Source organism: Anoplopoma fimbria, chromosome 20 (assembly GCF_027596085.1).
Source record: "Anoplopoma fimbria isolate UVic2021 breed Golden Eagle Sablefish chromosome 20, Afim_UVic_2022, whole genome shotgun sequence".
Classification (NCBI taxonomy): domain Eukaryota; kingdom Metazoa; phylum Chordata; class Actinopteri; order Perciformes; family Anoplopomatidae; genus Anoplopoma; species Anoplopoma fimbria.
The window spans coordinates 28,031,649-28,044,148 of NC_072468.1; the positions used below are offsets into that span (position 1 = coordinate 28,031,649).

The 12,500-nt window shown below is 44.2% G+C and overlaps 3 protein-coding genes across 3 annotated transcripts in view; 1 reads left to right on the forward strand and 2 right to left on the reverse strand.

The window, feature by feature from the left end:
• The window catches only part of iqgap3 (IQ motif containing GTPase activating protein 3), a 21,430-nt gene extending 20,091 nt beyond the window's left edge, over window positions 1–1,339 (forward strand). The window contains 1 exon segment of the mRNA XM_054621514.1: window positions 144–1,339. Within this exon segment, the coding sequence (XP_054477489.1) occupies window positions 144–257 (114 nt within the window). The 3' untranslated portion in view covers window positions 258–1,339.
• Window positions 1,340–2,193: 854 nt separating this feature from the next.
• On the reverse strand, window positions 2,194–8,656 carry ms4a17a.1 (membrane-spanning 4-domains, subfamily A, member 17A.1). Its single transcript, XM_054622209.1, has 7 exons — window positions 8,643–8,656; window positions 5,402–5,628; window positions 4,994–5,103; window positions 4,794–4,850; window positions 4,460–4,591; window positions 3,547–3,651; window positions 2,194–2,637 (listed from the first exon to the last, which is right to left on the reverse strand). Exons 1-7 carry the CDS (start codon window positions 8,654–8,656, stop codon window positions 2,539–2,541), a joined length of 744 nt encoding a protein of 247 aa, XP_054478184.1. The 3' UTR covers window positions 2,194–2,538.
• Window positions 8,657–10,101: 1,445 nt separating this feature from the next.
• Window positions 10,102–11,703, reverse strand: LOC129110197 (ankyrin repeat domain-containing protein 34A). The gene has a single exon (XM_054622386.1). The coding sequence runs from the start codon at window positions 11,701–11,703 to the stop codon at window positions 10,102–10,104; it is 1,602 nt and encodes a 533-aa protein (XP_054478361.1).
• Window positions 11,704–12,500: the final 797 nt, after the last annotated feature.

The following is a 12,500-nucleotide window of genomic DNA, read 5'->3' on the forward strand; positions in this document are numbered from 1 at the left end:
ATGGTGGCACCTTGATGGTAGCCTGTCATCAGTGTGTGAATGGGTGAATGATATGTAACATACTACTGACTGTAAGTCGCTTTGGAGAAAAGCCTCTGCTAAACGACTGTAATGTGTGTGTGTGTGTGTGTGTGTGTGTGTAGGACCTGCTACAGCTGCAGTATGAAGGCGTGGCGGTGATGAAGATGTTCGACAAGGCGAAGATCAACGTCAACCTGCTCATCTTCCTCCTCAACAAGAAGTTCTTCAAGAAATGAACCAAGTGATTTACACTCCATCTGTGTGTTTGTGTTTCTATATAGATGTATATCTATATAGATATACATCTTGTTTTTAATAAGCTTTATTGACATGTGTGTCATTACTACATGGTTACCAAAGCTCAGTTACATAATATAACTTTACTAACTTTACACTCCTATCTCTGTTTTTATATCGCACTACTTTATCTGTTTCTACATACCTAACCTCTAGTAAATAAAGCAGAGTGGAGCATCTTCAGTCAGTGTAGCTCTGATCTACCTGTGTTTGAATCTCACTCCAATGTAAACAGAGTGGGATTATTTGTTTCCCACTGAAACAGAACGGGCGTAGAACGGGCGTAGAACGGGCGTAGAACAGGCGGTCACCGTTACGGTAACGACTAAAAGCAGCGGTGGATCGTAGAGTCTCAGCAGAGCGGACTCTGAGCTGTGGTCATCTGACGAGGTCAATAGATCATGGCGATGGTTGTCAGTTGTCATGGTGACAACACGACTTAGTGGAGCCATAAAGTGTGTTGCGTCTGTAGAAGCCAATTCATACTTCCTGTATTTTATTACTTATAAAGGGACAGTCGACATGGTAACACAAAGAAATGGCCGCCGCTCTGACCTCCAGCTACGATGACCAAACCAGAACGTCCTCTCTACTTGTCTATTCCTGTGACTCCTGTGTCTGATGTCTTGATTGACTACAGACAGGATGAAGATGATGATGATGTCATGATGATTCTTTGTTGTTGTTGATAAATACAGACACGAGCCAAATCAAACAAATATGTAGAAACATATAAAAACACTAGCTAAGAATTTGAATAAATCATTAAACTACAATCAGTGGAAAATAAAACTACAAAGTTATATTTTGAAGGAAAGCTATAAATCACTTAACAGGAAACGGATGACTGATCAATAACTGTAAATATTTTCTGTCACTTTTCATTCTCTTTGTCTAAATTTGAAAGGAAACTTTTAAATGTGTTTAAACTTTTTTTACTTCAATAAATATCTAAACGTCTTCAGCTGTTTCTGACTGCTCCTTGAAGAGATCAATGTGATGTCATGTGACACGATTCACTTCATACACCACACAGTTGTGTTATAGTATTAAAGCTATTTTCATTATCGGTCACTGCTGGTTGTCTTTGTGATTAATTGATTCGTAATTTGCTCTTTAAAATGAACATAAGAAGAGGATGTTTGGTGTGGACCTGTCAATCAGTGTGTAGCCCCGCCCTAAAGCATCCCCTGCTTTATGGTCTGTTTGACTCTAAATGGAGCATCATTTACTAAATGAACATCATGCTGTATTGAAGAAGACTTGAAACTAGAGATTGAGACCATAAACTCATGTTTACAATGTTTACTGAGGGAATAAATCAAGAGAGAAGTAGAGTCATTTTCTCATAGACTTCTATACAACCAGAGGAGTCGCCCCCTGGTGGACAGCAGAGAGAATGCAGCTTTAACACAGGAAGCTTTGACTTCTATACTCGTCTTTAGTCACGATGGCGGACGGATCACTAGGGTTCAGTGGGTTGATTCAAAGCTCCGTCTCCACAGCTTCCTGTTCTAGGAGTTTGGTTCCAGAGTAAATGATGTAACCCCCCCCCATCTAGCTTGTGTTATTACATGTTTATACAACCTGCTTATATAACAAGGTGTTATGTTCACTTTTTCACATTTTGTATTGGAGGTAGTCTGATGCTTTCCCAGCTTTTAATGTTTCTTTGTTTCTCCTGATGATAAAAGATTGGTGGTTACTTTATCATATGAATTAAATCATGACGTTAAATCTTTTTTTACTTATTTATAGTATTTTCTTATATAGACTTCTATAGTATAAGTCATTTCTATAAGTCATTTCTTCAGAAGGAACAAAACCACATCATCTGCAAAGAGCAGAGTAAAATCAAATGTTTTTTATTCAACAGTTAAATCAAGACGAAAGAAGAAAAATAGATTAATGATTCAGTTAGCGGTGTTTCATTAAACATTTAAAACATCAAAAGGTTTCTGTTATGAAGGAACAATATTCCTTTTTAACAGTTTGACAGTTTTATCAGCTGATCTGAGCTCAGTTTCAGTAAATGAACATATTTGATCAGATTTCTCCGTAAATATCTGGATGTGATCAGTTAAGTGTTGGACTAAATCAGATCAGTGTGACGTGAAGCTTCATCTTAATAACATCAGTGTTCCGTTCTCTGCAAGAATTTAATCTTCAGCTCCTGATGAAACAGCGTCTTGTTGTAAATAAATTGCTTTCACTGCTGCGTTAATCATATTTGTGCTCTAAATCTACACAAAGTGATGGAGGTTCTGAGGTGGAGACTTCGTGGCAATGGCTCACGATGCTGCTGTACGCCGGAGGCCTCTGTCAACAACAACAGAGTCAACAACAACAGAGTCAACAACAACAACAGTCAACAACAACAACAGAGTCAACAACAACAACAGAGTCAACAACAACAACAACAGAGTCAACAACAACAACAGAGTCAACAACAACAGAGTCAACAACAACAACAGAGTCAACAACAACAGAGTCAACAACAACAGAGTCAACAACAACAACAACAGAGTCAACAACAACAGAGTCAACAACAACAACAGAGTCAACAACAACAGAGTCAACAACAACAACAGAGTCAACAACAACAACAGAGTCAACAACAACAACAGAGTCAACAACAACAGAGTCAACAACAACAACAGAGTCAACAACAACAGAGTCAACAACAACAACAGAGTCAACAACAGAGTCAACAACAACAACAACAGAGTCAACAACAACAACAGAGTCAACAACAACAACAGAGTCAACAACAACAACAACAACAACAACAGAGTCAACAACAACAACAACAGAGTCAACAACAACAGAGTCAACAACAACAACAACAGAGTCAACAACAACAGAGTCAACAACAACAACAACAGAGTCAACAACAACAGAGTCAACAACAACAACAGAGTCAACAACAACAACAGAGTCAACAACAACAACAACAGAGTCAACAACAGAGTCAACAACAACAACAGAGTCAACAACAACAACAGAGTCAACAACAACAACGCTGTCTCATATTCTGTCACATGCCATCACTCCTGCATGACAAACCTCACAGGACATAACAGGAAACCGCGTAAACAAAGCTTAAGATCATGACAGCTGGTCCTCGTCTAACTAATCAGGACCGGTAAACTGATCTTTGTGTCTGAAGGACTACAGGTACAGAACAGGAAGGACCCTGTTAACCTGCTGTGTATTCAGGTGACTCACCTGACCTCTGAGGTTACAGCAATCTCTGCACAAGCCAAAGGAAACTTGCATGCAGCTGGTAAACTCCACGAAGCATAAAATACTTGCAATACCTGAGTACGGAGCCTGCAAGAAAAAAAAACTGTCTGGTGACGGTTCATTTTTTTGTTACGACGAAGATAAAACGATGTCATTAAAGACATCGTTTTATCTTCTGCCATTAAGATCATATGTTGCACAAGTTACTGATCAACTTATTAGTATATTGAAGTTGTTGCAGGGCTCACTCACGAAAAGAACTTTCACCAGGAGGAATCCCACTGACATGTCTGGTTTCCAAACTACGTTTGTCACCAAAACTCAAATAAATGACAAACTAGCATAAAGAATTAACGTACCGAAGACAGGAACTTCTGTTGAAGCAATCTGTGGAACAACTAGTCCATGTAGCTCTACAGCTAGTCCATGTAGCTCTACAGCTAGTCCATGTAGCTCTACAGCTAGTCCATGTAGCTCTACAGCTAGTCCATGTAGCTCTACAGCTAGTCCATGTGCTTCTGCCTGTCTACATGACAGTGAAGGGAACTGCTCCTTGATCCCATCAAACCACTGACGAACCTACACTCCTTCTGGTCCTCTGGATGATTGGCTGCTCCGTTAGTCCAAGGACCTTGTGGTCCCTCTTCTTGGTCCATACTCTGACTGTTCTGGTCCTACATTAGTGGAATGAACTCCTAACAGTCCAGATAACCAAGCCTCTGACTATCCTCCACCATTGAAACCATGCCAGACATATCTTTTCAAAGAAAAACAAACCTTCAGCACTGCAGCTCACTGTCAACACTTTATTTTCTTCTTTGGAAGAGATGAGACTAAATTGCTTTTGACGACAACAATCTGTCATATGAATGTGACATCAAATAACAACGTTTACCTCATCTGGGAAATTGTTTCCAACGGGAGGCCATGTGGTGATCATAACGCCAGAAGTATCCAGGACGAAGATGCAGACGGTGGCAATTGCAGTCAATGCTGCAAAAATATTGAAGCCTTCAGCCAATTTGATCTGCAGGGCAAAGAAACATCAGCACACCTGGAACATCTGCTGTCAACTGAAGATCATACAGTCAGTCATCTCAGGGCGTTCTGGACTGATTAATTGAACTCCAGGACTAGATAGATTTTCTTTACTGACCACTTGTACTTGGTGAACACCGGAGCTGCAGGTGTTCGGTACAGTGATGTCACAATGATGATGAGTTACTGACCAGCAAGCTGCTCGGTGACATCCCAGCAGCCGCCGTCAGACATCCAGCTGTGATGAACTGCAAGAAACCAGAAACACCCAGAGTTAAAACCAGAGACTAGAGAGTAGAGACCCATTATTAGAGACATATTATTTCCCTATTTTTCTAAATCTTTCTTTCAATTTACATTTTGGAGATAAAAGGTTTTCAGTTTCACTCACCACCACCGGCCCCCAGATGAAGGCGCCGCTGGAAACGGACAGTTTTCTGAATCTGACAACATCTGGATTCCTAATGTGAGGATCGACAGAGCGGCGATGACCTGCACCATCTGCAGAGACAGACAGAGAGACAGAGAGAGAGAGAGAGACAGAGAGACAGACAGAGAGACAGACAGAGAGAGAGACAGACAGAGAGACAGACAGAGAGAGAGACAGACAGAGAGAGAGACAGAGAGAGAGAGAGAGAGACAGACAGAGAGAGAGACAAATGGACTTTACTGCAGTCATGTATATTTATACTTTCAGGGAAGTATAAATATACATGACTTTAACAGGAGGTCATTCACTTTTCATTTTTTCTGGAAATTCATTTAAAGTTTGTTTATGAAGCCGTTCTGTGTGTCTCACCCCAAAGAGGACGGGTCGTCCTTTGTTGCAGGTGTAGTTGTTTGCAGGGAGGATGGAGGTCGTCCCCGGAGGCGGTGGAGGTGGAGGAGGTGGAGGTAAAATATGTGTGTCGGTTTGGACGACCTTTGTGACAACCAGCAGGCTGCCGGACGGCGAGGCTGTGGGAGAAGAACCAGAGGCCGACATGTCTGATGGAGACGGGTGAAGCTGCTGGAGAAGACGGAGCTCTGAGTTAAATATTGATCAGAATCAGAATCACATCAGCTGATTCAGAGACACCTCAACACACGAGGTCACATCTGAAACACAATAAATAAATAAAGTCCAGGACTTTGACCTTCAGCTCTTTAAACATAAACCCTCTGAATGTTTCCATTGTGGAAATAACCGTATGAAGTTATTGCCAACATAAAAGACCAAAGGTCAGTCTGTCCTCATTACATGTCTGTCAGATACTTTTGGTTTTATGCGTCCACTTTTTCAGATTTCTGTCTCCGAGTTAAGTTTCTGTTCACATCTTTGAAACGTGACAGCTGAATCCCTTTAGGACCAGAGTCAATATTTATAACATCCGTCATGTAAAGTTAAACTTTGGTGAAGTTTGACACAGAATATTCTGGTTGGCCAACAGCAAACCGTCTTCACTGATTCCAGAGACGAGAAGTCCAAAGCGTGGAATCTGACAGCCTGCTGTGTGTAACGTGACGGCTGGCGGTAGATAGTGAGTCACGTGACGGCTGACGGTTGGCGGTGTGTAACGTGACAGTCGACACTGGGTCACGTGACGGCTGACGGTGGTTTCTGTTTGTTTGACCTGATAAACTGATTCAGGATCAGTTCCTGGTTACAGATTTGACTGTAAAGCTGTGTGTGTGTGTGTGTGTGTGTGTGTGTTTATGATGTTTACTTTGTGTGTGTGTCCTCAAATGAACATGACACACTAGAACAACTGACTCTTTTCACTGCAGAAGGTTCGGTATATCACAATATCACATTCATCACCTCCTCACCTAACTTTCAGTCTTTTCTGACATCACTACATCTGGCCAATGAGCTTTATGACCGTGCTCCTCGAGCCAATCAGAGGTCAGATGCTGTTCTTTAAATATCTCCGAGTCTGAGCCTCAACCATGAGCTGAAGAAACTGCTGGTTTTTAAGGGGAATCTGGTTTTAGGGGAGAGTCTAGCGGCTGATTGGCTGCAGCAGCTTTAAGTGTTGAACATGAAACAGTTTTTATTCCACAGTTTGAGTTACAATCAGAGTGAAGATCACCGATTCATTGGAGACGCTTCTATCTGCAGGCTTACAAAAATACTTTCATTTAGTTTTAACTTCAAGTATCTACGTAAAACAAGATTCATCAAACAGACCAGTCTGATCCAGTTAAAACCAGTCTGATCCAGTTTAAACCAGTCTCATCAAGTAGAAACCAGTCTGATCCAGTTTAAATCTGTTTAAACCAGTCTGATCCGGTTCAAACCAGTCCAATCCAGTTCAAACCAGTCCAATTCCTGTTTAACAAGTCTGATTGGGTTGAATTAGCTGGATCTTCCTGATTTAAACTGGTTTATACCAAATCAACCTTCATCAGTCCTGGATTAGACTGCATCAAACTGGTACAAACATGTTTAAACTGGATCCAGTTTAAATAATTTAATCCTTATCAATTAATATCAGAAAGGGCAATTTTTTACATGAATCAACTTTATGTTCTTTTGGCAACAGGAAGTGTTGTTAAAAACATTTTAGTGGCAGTAAAACTTTATCAATAATCAAAGTTTCAGAGACGCTCATTTCTGTAAATAATGTTCTTCTACAGTTACATGTTTTCATCTGTGTGTGTCCAGTACAGAGGGAGATCCATACAGCTTCACCCTAGCTTAGCACAAAGACTGGAACCAGTGGGAAACTGTTAGCCTGGCTTAGCGCAACGACTGGAAGCAGTGGAGACTGTTAACCTAGCTTAGCAACATGAATGGAAGCCGGGGTAACAAAGAAAAATCATATTCCAAATCTCTAGCGTTTATTTCATGCTGACCAACAATAAAGTATTATTATTTTTCAACTTGGTTCTTATTCATTTTGTTCAGCCTCATGCAAATAGGCAGCTTGATTAGCCGCAAACTGTCCTCATACTGCAACAAGAACCGATAATCAGGAGGATCAATGATGTGTTTCATTTCATTCTGACTCAGAGACCAGTATCTGAAACAGTCAAAGTAAAGTTTAGTTTTGTTTGAGGCTTGTGTCTCTTCTAGAATCCTCTGAATCAACATTATCGTTAAAAAAAAATACAAGAATGAAAATATTTCTCAGTGGAAGTTTACTATAAACAGAACTTAATACCGCTGTTAACCTCAGGGCATCATCCACCAGACACTGATCCAACTGTAGCTGCAGCTTGTGTGTCACAGTATGGCACAGCTAGCTAGCAACAAGCTAAATAAAATGGCGGCAACCTTTAGCTACGTTAGCTTGTGCTGAAAAGAATATACTTTCGAATGTTAGCACCTAGCTTAGCTCCATCAGCTCCAACTTTCATGTTGCAGTTGTTTATTGAGCAGGTGTAGAAACAGTAAAGGAGACATTGTGGTTTGAGGAACAGTTAGCATTAACTGTTCATAAAGACGTCGTCACGCCAACATTAAACACATTAAATATCTCAGCAAACTCAACTCGTTCAGAAGGAATCACTTTGATTAGTAGATTTACCTTCTTAGGGAAAAGTAAAATTGCACACATTGTTTTAAATCAAATGTAACTGTGAACAAGGACACATGAATGCACCCTGTCGAACAATAGGAAGCCGTCCTGACAGAGCCGACCTCTGATTGGACAGAGAGCCGGAAAGTCCAACATGGAGGAAGTCATGCCGCATTACATCGTTCCCATCGGCGGAAATTTCAACCGGAACGCCGCCTGAAGTCGGATATCCGACCTCGGAAAGTCAGAAGAACCGCACGAACCACAACCTCAAAATCCAAGATGGCTGCTCTGCTTTAGTAGCCGAGCTAACGTAACACTAAGCTAACAGAGAGTAATATTTTTCCTCTTAAGAAACTCTTTTTATTAAATATAAACAGCTTAAAGCACACAGATCTCAGAGAGTTATGATTGTGACTGATTAGTGCTAGCTAGTTAGCATGTTAGCGCCCTTAGCTGCTAGCCACCGACTCAGCTGTCGACATGTTGAGAGCCGTGTAGAGGCAATCAAAATGCTCCCACTCTGGTATTTAGCACCTGTTGGTCTTCATGCTTCATGTATTCTGTTCTGGACACACAGAGATGAAACTGATTTCTATCTTCGACTTTGACTCTGGAGAGGACGGACAAAAACGTGGGACTTTTCCTTTAACTGTCCTTCGGCGCCCCCTTGAGTCCAACCTGATGAAGTGCTTAAGGATTGACATTACAGTACAGGCTCTATTGCACAAACGCATCTTTACAGTATTTACAGTCTCGGCAGGTTTTGGTTCACATCGTCCACACGACTTCTTTGGAATTTCATGAACAAGAAAACCACGTTTCATTTAAGTTAATCTCAACACAAATCAGATCAAAATATCACCTCGGTGATGTTGGATAAAGTACAGAAACATCGTCGGGACGGACGTTTCAAACGTCCCTCTGAACGTTAAAATAAAGACGCTCATTCAGAGGAACTCGGCATCTTTTACACAGAAATACCAAGTTGACTAGTGTGTGGATAATTAGAGAACATACAGCGCAGTAGGTAGTTTCACACGTTATCACATTCTTCAATCAGAACAGGAGCTTATAAATGGATTCAAATAAATATTTTAGCTTCATTAATGAAAAGATGACAGTTTGTTTTCAGAGTCGACCTTCAGGATTCAGTTTCATCAGTTAAACTTCAAGTCCAGCAGAAGGTTCATGTCTTCTTCCGTCACCATGAGAAAAATGGACCTCAGTGCAAATTGTGCATCTGTAAACATCGAACAAGTCGGGTTATATGTTTTTATAGTTCATCAGTTTTTAACTGAAGTGATTAAATGAGGAGGAAGCATCAGGAATGTGCTGTAAACGCATCGTTAACCCAGAAAGCTTCCTGTGGTTCAGCAGAGAGGAAACCGGAGAGCTGCACCGACACAAATAAACTGACTCCAGTTTAAAAGTTTAAGGTTGAATCAGAAATATTGGTTTGAGCCGTGATGGTTCTCGTTCAGAGATCATGTCTGTGCTTCAAATGTAGAAGTGCTGAGTCAGCTGACTGGAGATCAGTCCAGAGTCCCAGGACCTGAACTGAAAAGGTTCATTCTGGACTCTAAGAGGACAGAAGAGTTCAGGGATGTGAACCTTTAAAAGTCAGAAACCATTTATTTTTAATTCTTAAAAACAGCTTAAAGGGGCTAAATGTTGAGGCAGCACTTCTACATTTCTCATCTTGTTGGTTTATGATGTTGACATTTATGTTGATTGAAGCCATGAGACTAAAGTTAACCTCAGAACCAGAGATAAGGATTTAAAATTGGGGCTCAAGTTTAACAAAACTCTGATTGAACCCTTTTCTCAGTTGAATAGAATCCTTGTTGGTGCAGCCCTCCATAAAGACCAGGAGGTGGTTTTATTAAAGAGCTCATCGGTGAGGTGATGGTCTGATGGAGAAGCTTCACAGTAAATCCCCACCCGAAAAGTCTCTGCAGCTACCCATCATGCTTTGCTCCGACGCCAACTATCATCAATCCCCGTTGGACTCAACGACCTTCTCGGCCAGAATCTCCTGGAAGGTGGAGAGCTGCTTCATCTGCTCCGTCTGCATGGAGTGTCTCCTCATCAGCTTCTTCTTCATCTTGAAGTCGGGGCCCCGTTTGGGCGAGGCCGGGGCCATGGGGACCAGGATCTTGTGCCCGGAGTGGATCGGGGAGGTGGGCTTGCCGTTGGCCCGGATGTCGGGGATGGGTCTCTGCGGGTTGATGTTGAGCGGAGGCAGGAAGCCGGGCCTGGTGTGGGAGATGTGGTCCAGCAGAAGGGTCCCGGAGCCCCGGCGCTCCAGCAGCCCCGGGGGACGCCGGCGCATCGTGATGGGGGACACCGAGTTGGGGATGTTCTCCAGAGACTCCCTGGAGGAGCTGGTGACCAGGCACAGGGGGGAGGCGTTGTACCTCCTCCGCTCCACAGACACCCGACCAGAGTCCGGAGATCCAGGGATGGACTCTGGGCAGAGGTGAGTGTCCGACTCGTAATGCTCCATCCGGGTCAGTCTGGGGTGGGCCAGGGCCCGAGCAGCCACCGCCCCAGGCCCCCCGGCGTTCTCCTGGGACTCCGGGGCCGTGTTCCGACGGTACAGGATCTGATGCTGCTGGACTTTGTCAGCCCAGGAGGAACCAGAGAGGGCCGCGTAGTCCTCGGAGCAGGACCGATCGATGAGTTTTGGGGAGCAGGGGTCGTGGGTCTCGATGCTGTGTCGCCGTGACAACAGAGGTCTCACCGGCTCTGCGATGGACAGGCCGTTAATCTCTGCAATCACCCTGCTCAGGTCGCAGCTTCCCTCCTCCTGCAGGCCTCCGTCGACCCTCTCCTGAGGAACCCCGCTCAGGGCCGAGGGTGCCACCAGGCCCCAGGGCTCTGAGTTCAGCCTCTTCAGCAGCTTGCGTGGCGGCGGCCTCTTTTCTCCCGGAGGTCGAGCTGAAGGTAGCGGTAAAGCCGAAGTGAGCGCGAAGCTGAAGATCCCCTCCTCGTCTTTGTTCTTGTCTCCCGCCGGCGAAGAGGTGCCGATCTCCACCTCAGAGGGAGACATGCAGGCCGGAGACAGTTTGTCCACGATGCACGGCGAGGGGGGGGCGTTGAGGTACTGCTTGGTCTTCTTGGTGCCGGAGGGAGACGTGTCGGTGGTGATGATGATCACCTCCTTGCCTTTGGCCTTACAGGCGTCCAGCAGCACCTGCAGGGTGTCGCGGTCTCCCTTGTTGATGGCGTGGACGAGGGCGGAGGAGCCGGAGTAGTCTTTGAGGCTGGGATCGGCTCCGTTCTCCAGAAGGAGCGACACCACCTCTTTCCCCGCCTGCTCGGCGCAGGCGTGCATCAGCGCTGTCCTCCCGCTCTTGTCGGGGATGTTCGGGTCGGCGCCTTTCTCCAGCAGGTACCTCACCATCCTCTGCCGGGTCTGCAGGTCGTCGTAGCTCGCCAAGCAGGCGGCGGAGATGGGAGTCTCCCCGCGCTCGTTGCCCTCGTTGATGTAAGCTCCGCCCTCCAGCAGCAGGCGGGTCAACCTCAGCTTCCCTTGAAAGACGGCTTTGAGGAGGGCATTCCCCTCGGTCTGCAGGGGGCCTCCATCTCCCATGGTCCCTCGCCTCTCCTCACACCTCCTGTCCACTGGAAGAGAGCTCAACGCTGACGGCCCATCCTCCACGAGAAGTCACATGACCTGCAGGAGAAACACATGAGGAGAGTTCAGCACCACGTCAGCAGACGGAGGAGGAGACGGGACACGAGAGGACGAGAGGCCTGAAGAAAAACACATCCATGAACAGACTGGTCCATGAACAGACTGGTTTATTAACAGACTGGTTCATTAACAGACTGGTCCATGAACAGACTGGTTCACTGGTTCATTAACAGGCTGGTTCATGAACAGACTGGTCCATGAACAGACTGGTTCACTGGTTCATTAACAGACTGGTCCATGAACAGACTGGTTCATGAACAGACTGGTCCATAAACAGACTGGTCCATTAACAGACTGGTTCATGAACAGACTGGTTTATTAACAGACTGGTTCATGAACAGACTGGTCCATGAACAGACCGGTTCACTGGTTCATTAACAGACTGGTCCATGAACAGACTGGTTCACTGGTTCATTAACAGACTGGTCCATGAACAGACTGGTTTATTAACAGACTGGTTTATTAACAGACTGGTTCACTGGTTCATTAACAGACTGGTCCATGAACAGACTGGTTTATTAACAGACTGGTTTATTAACAGACTGGTTCACTGGTTCATTAACAGACTGGTCCATGAACAGACTGGTTTATTAACAGACTGGTTTATTAACAGACTGGTTTATTAACAGACTGGTTCACTGGTCCATGAACAGACTGGTTCATGAACAGACTGGTTTATTAACAGACTGGTT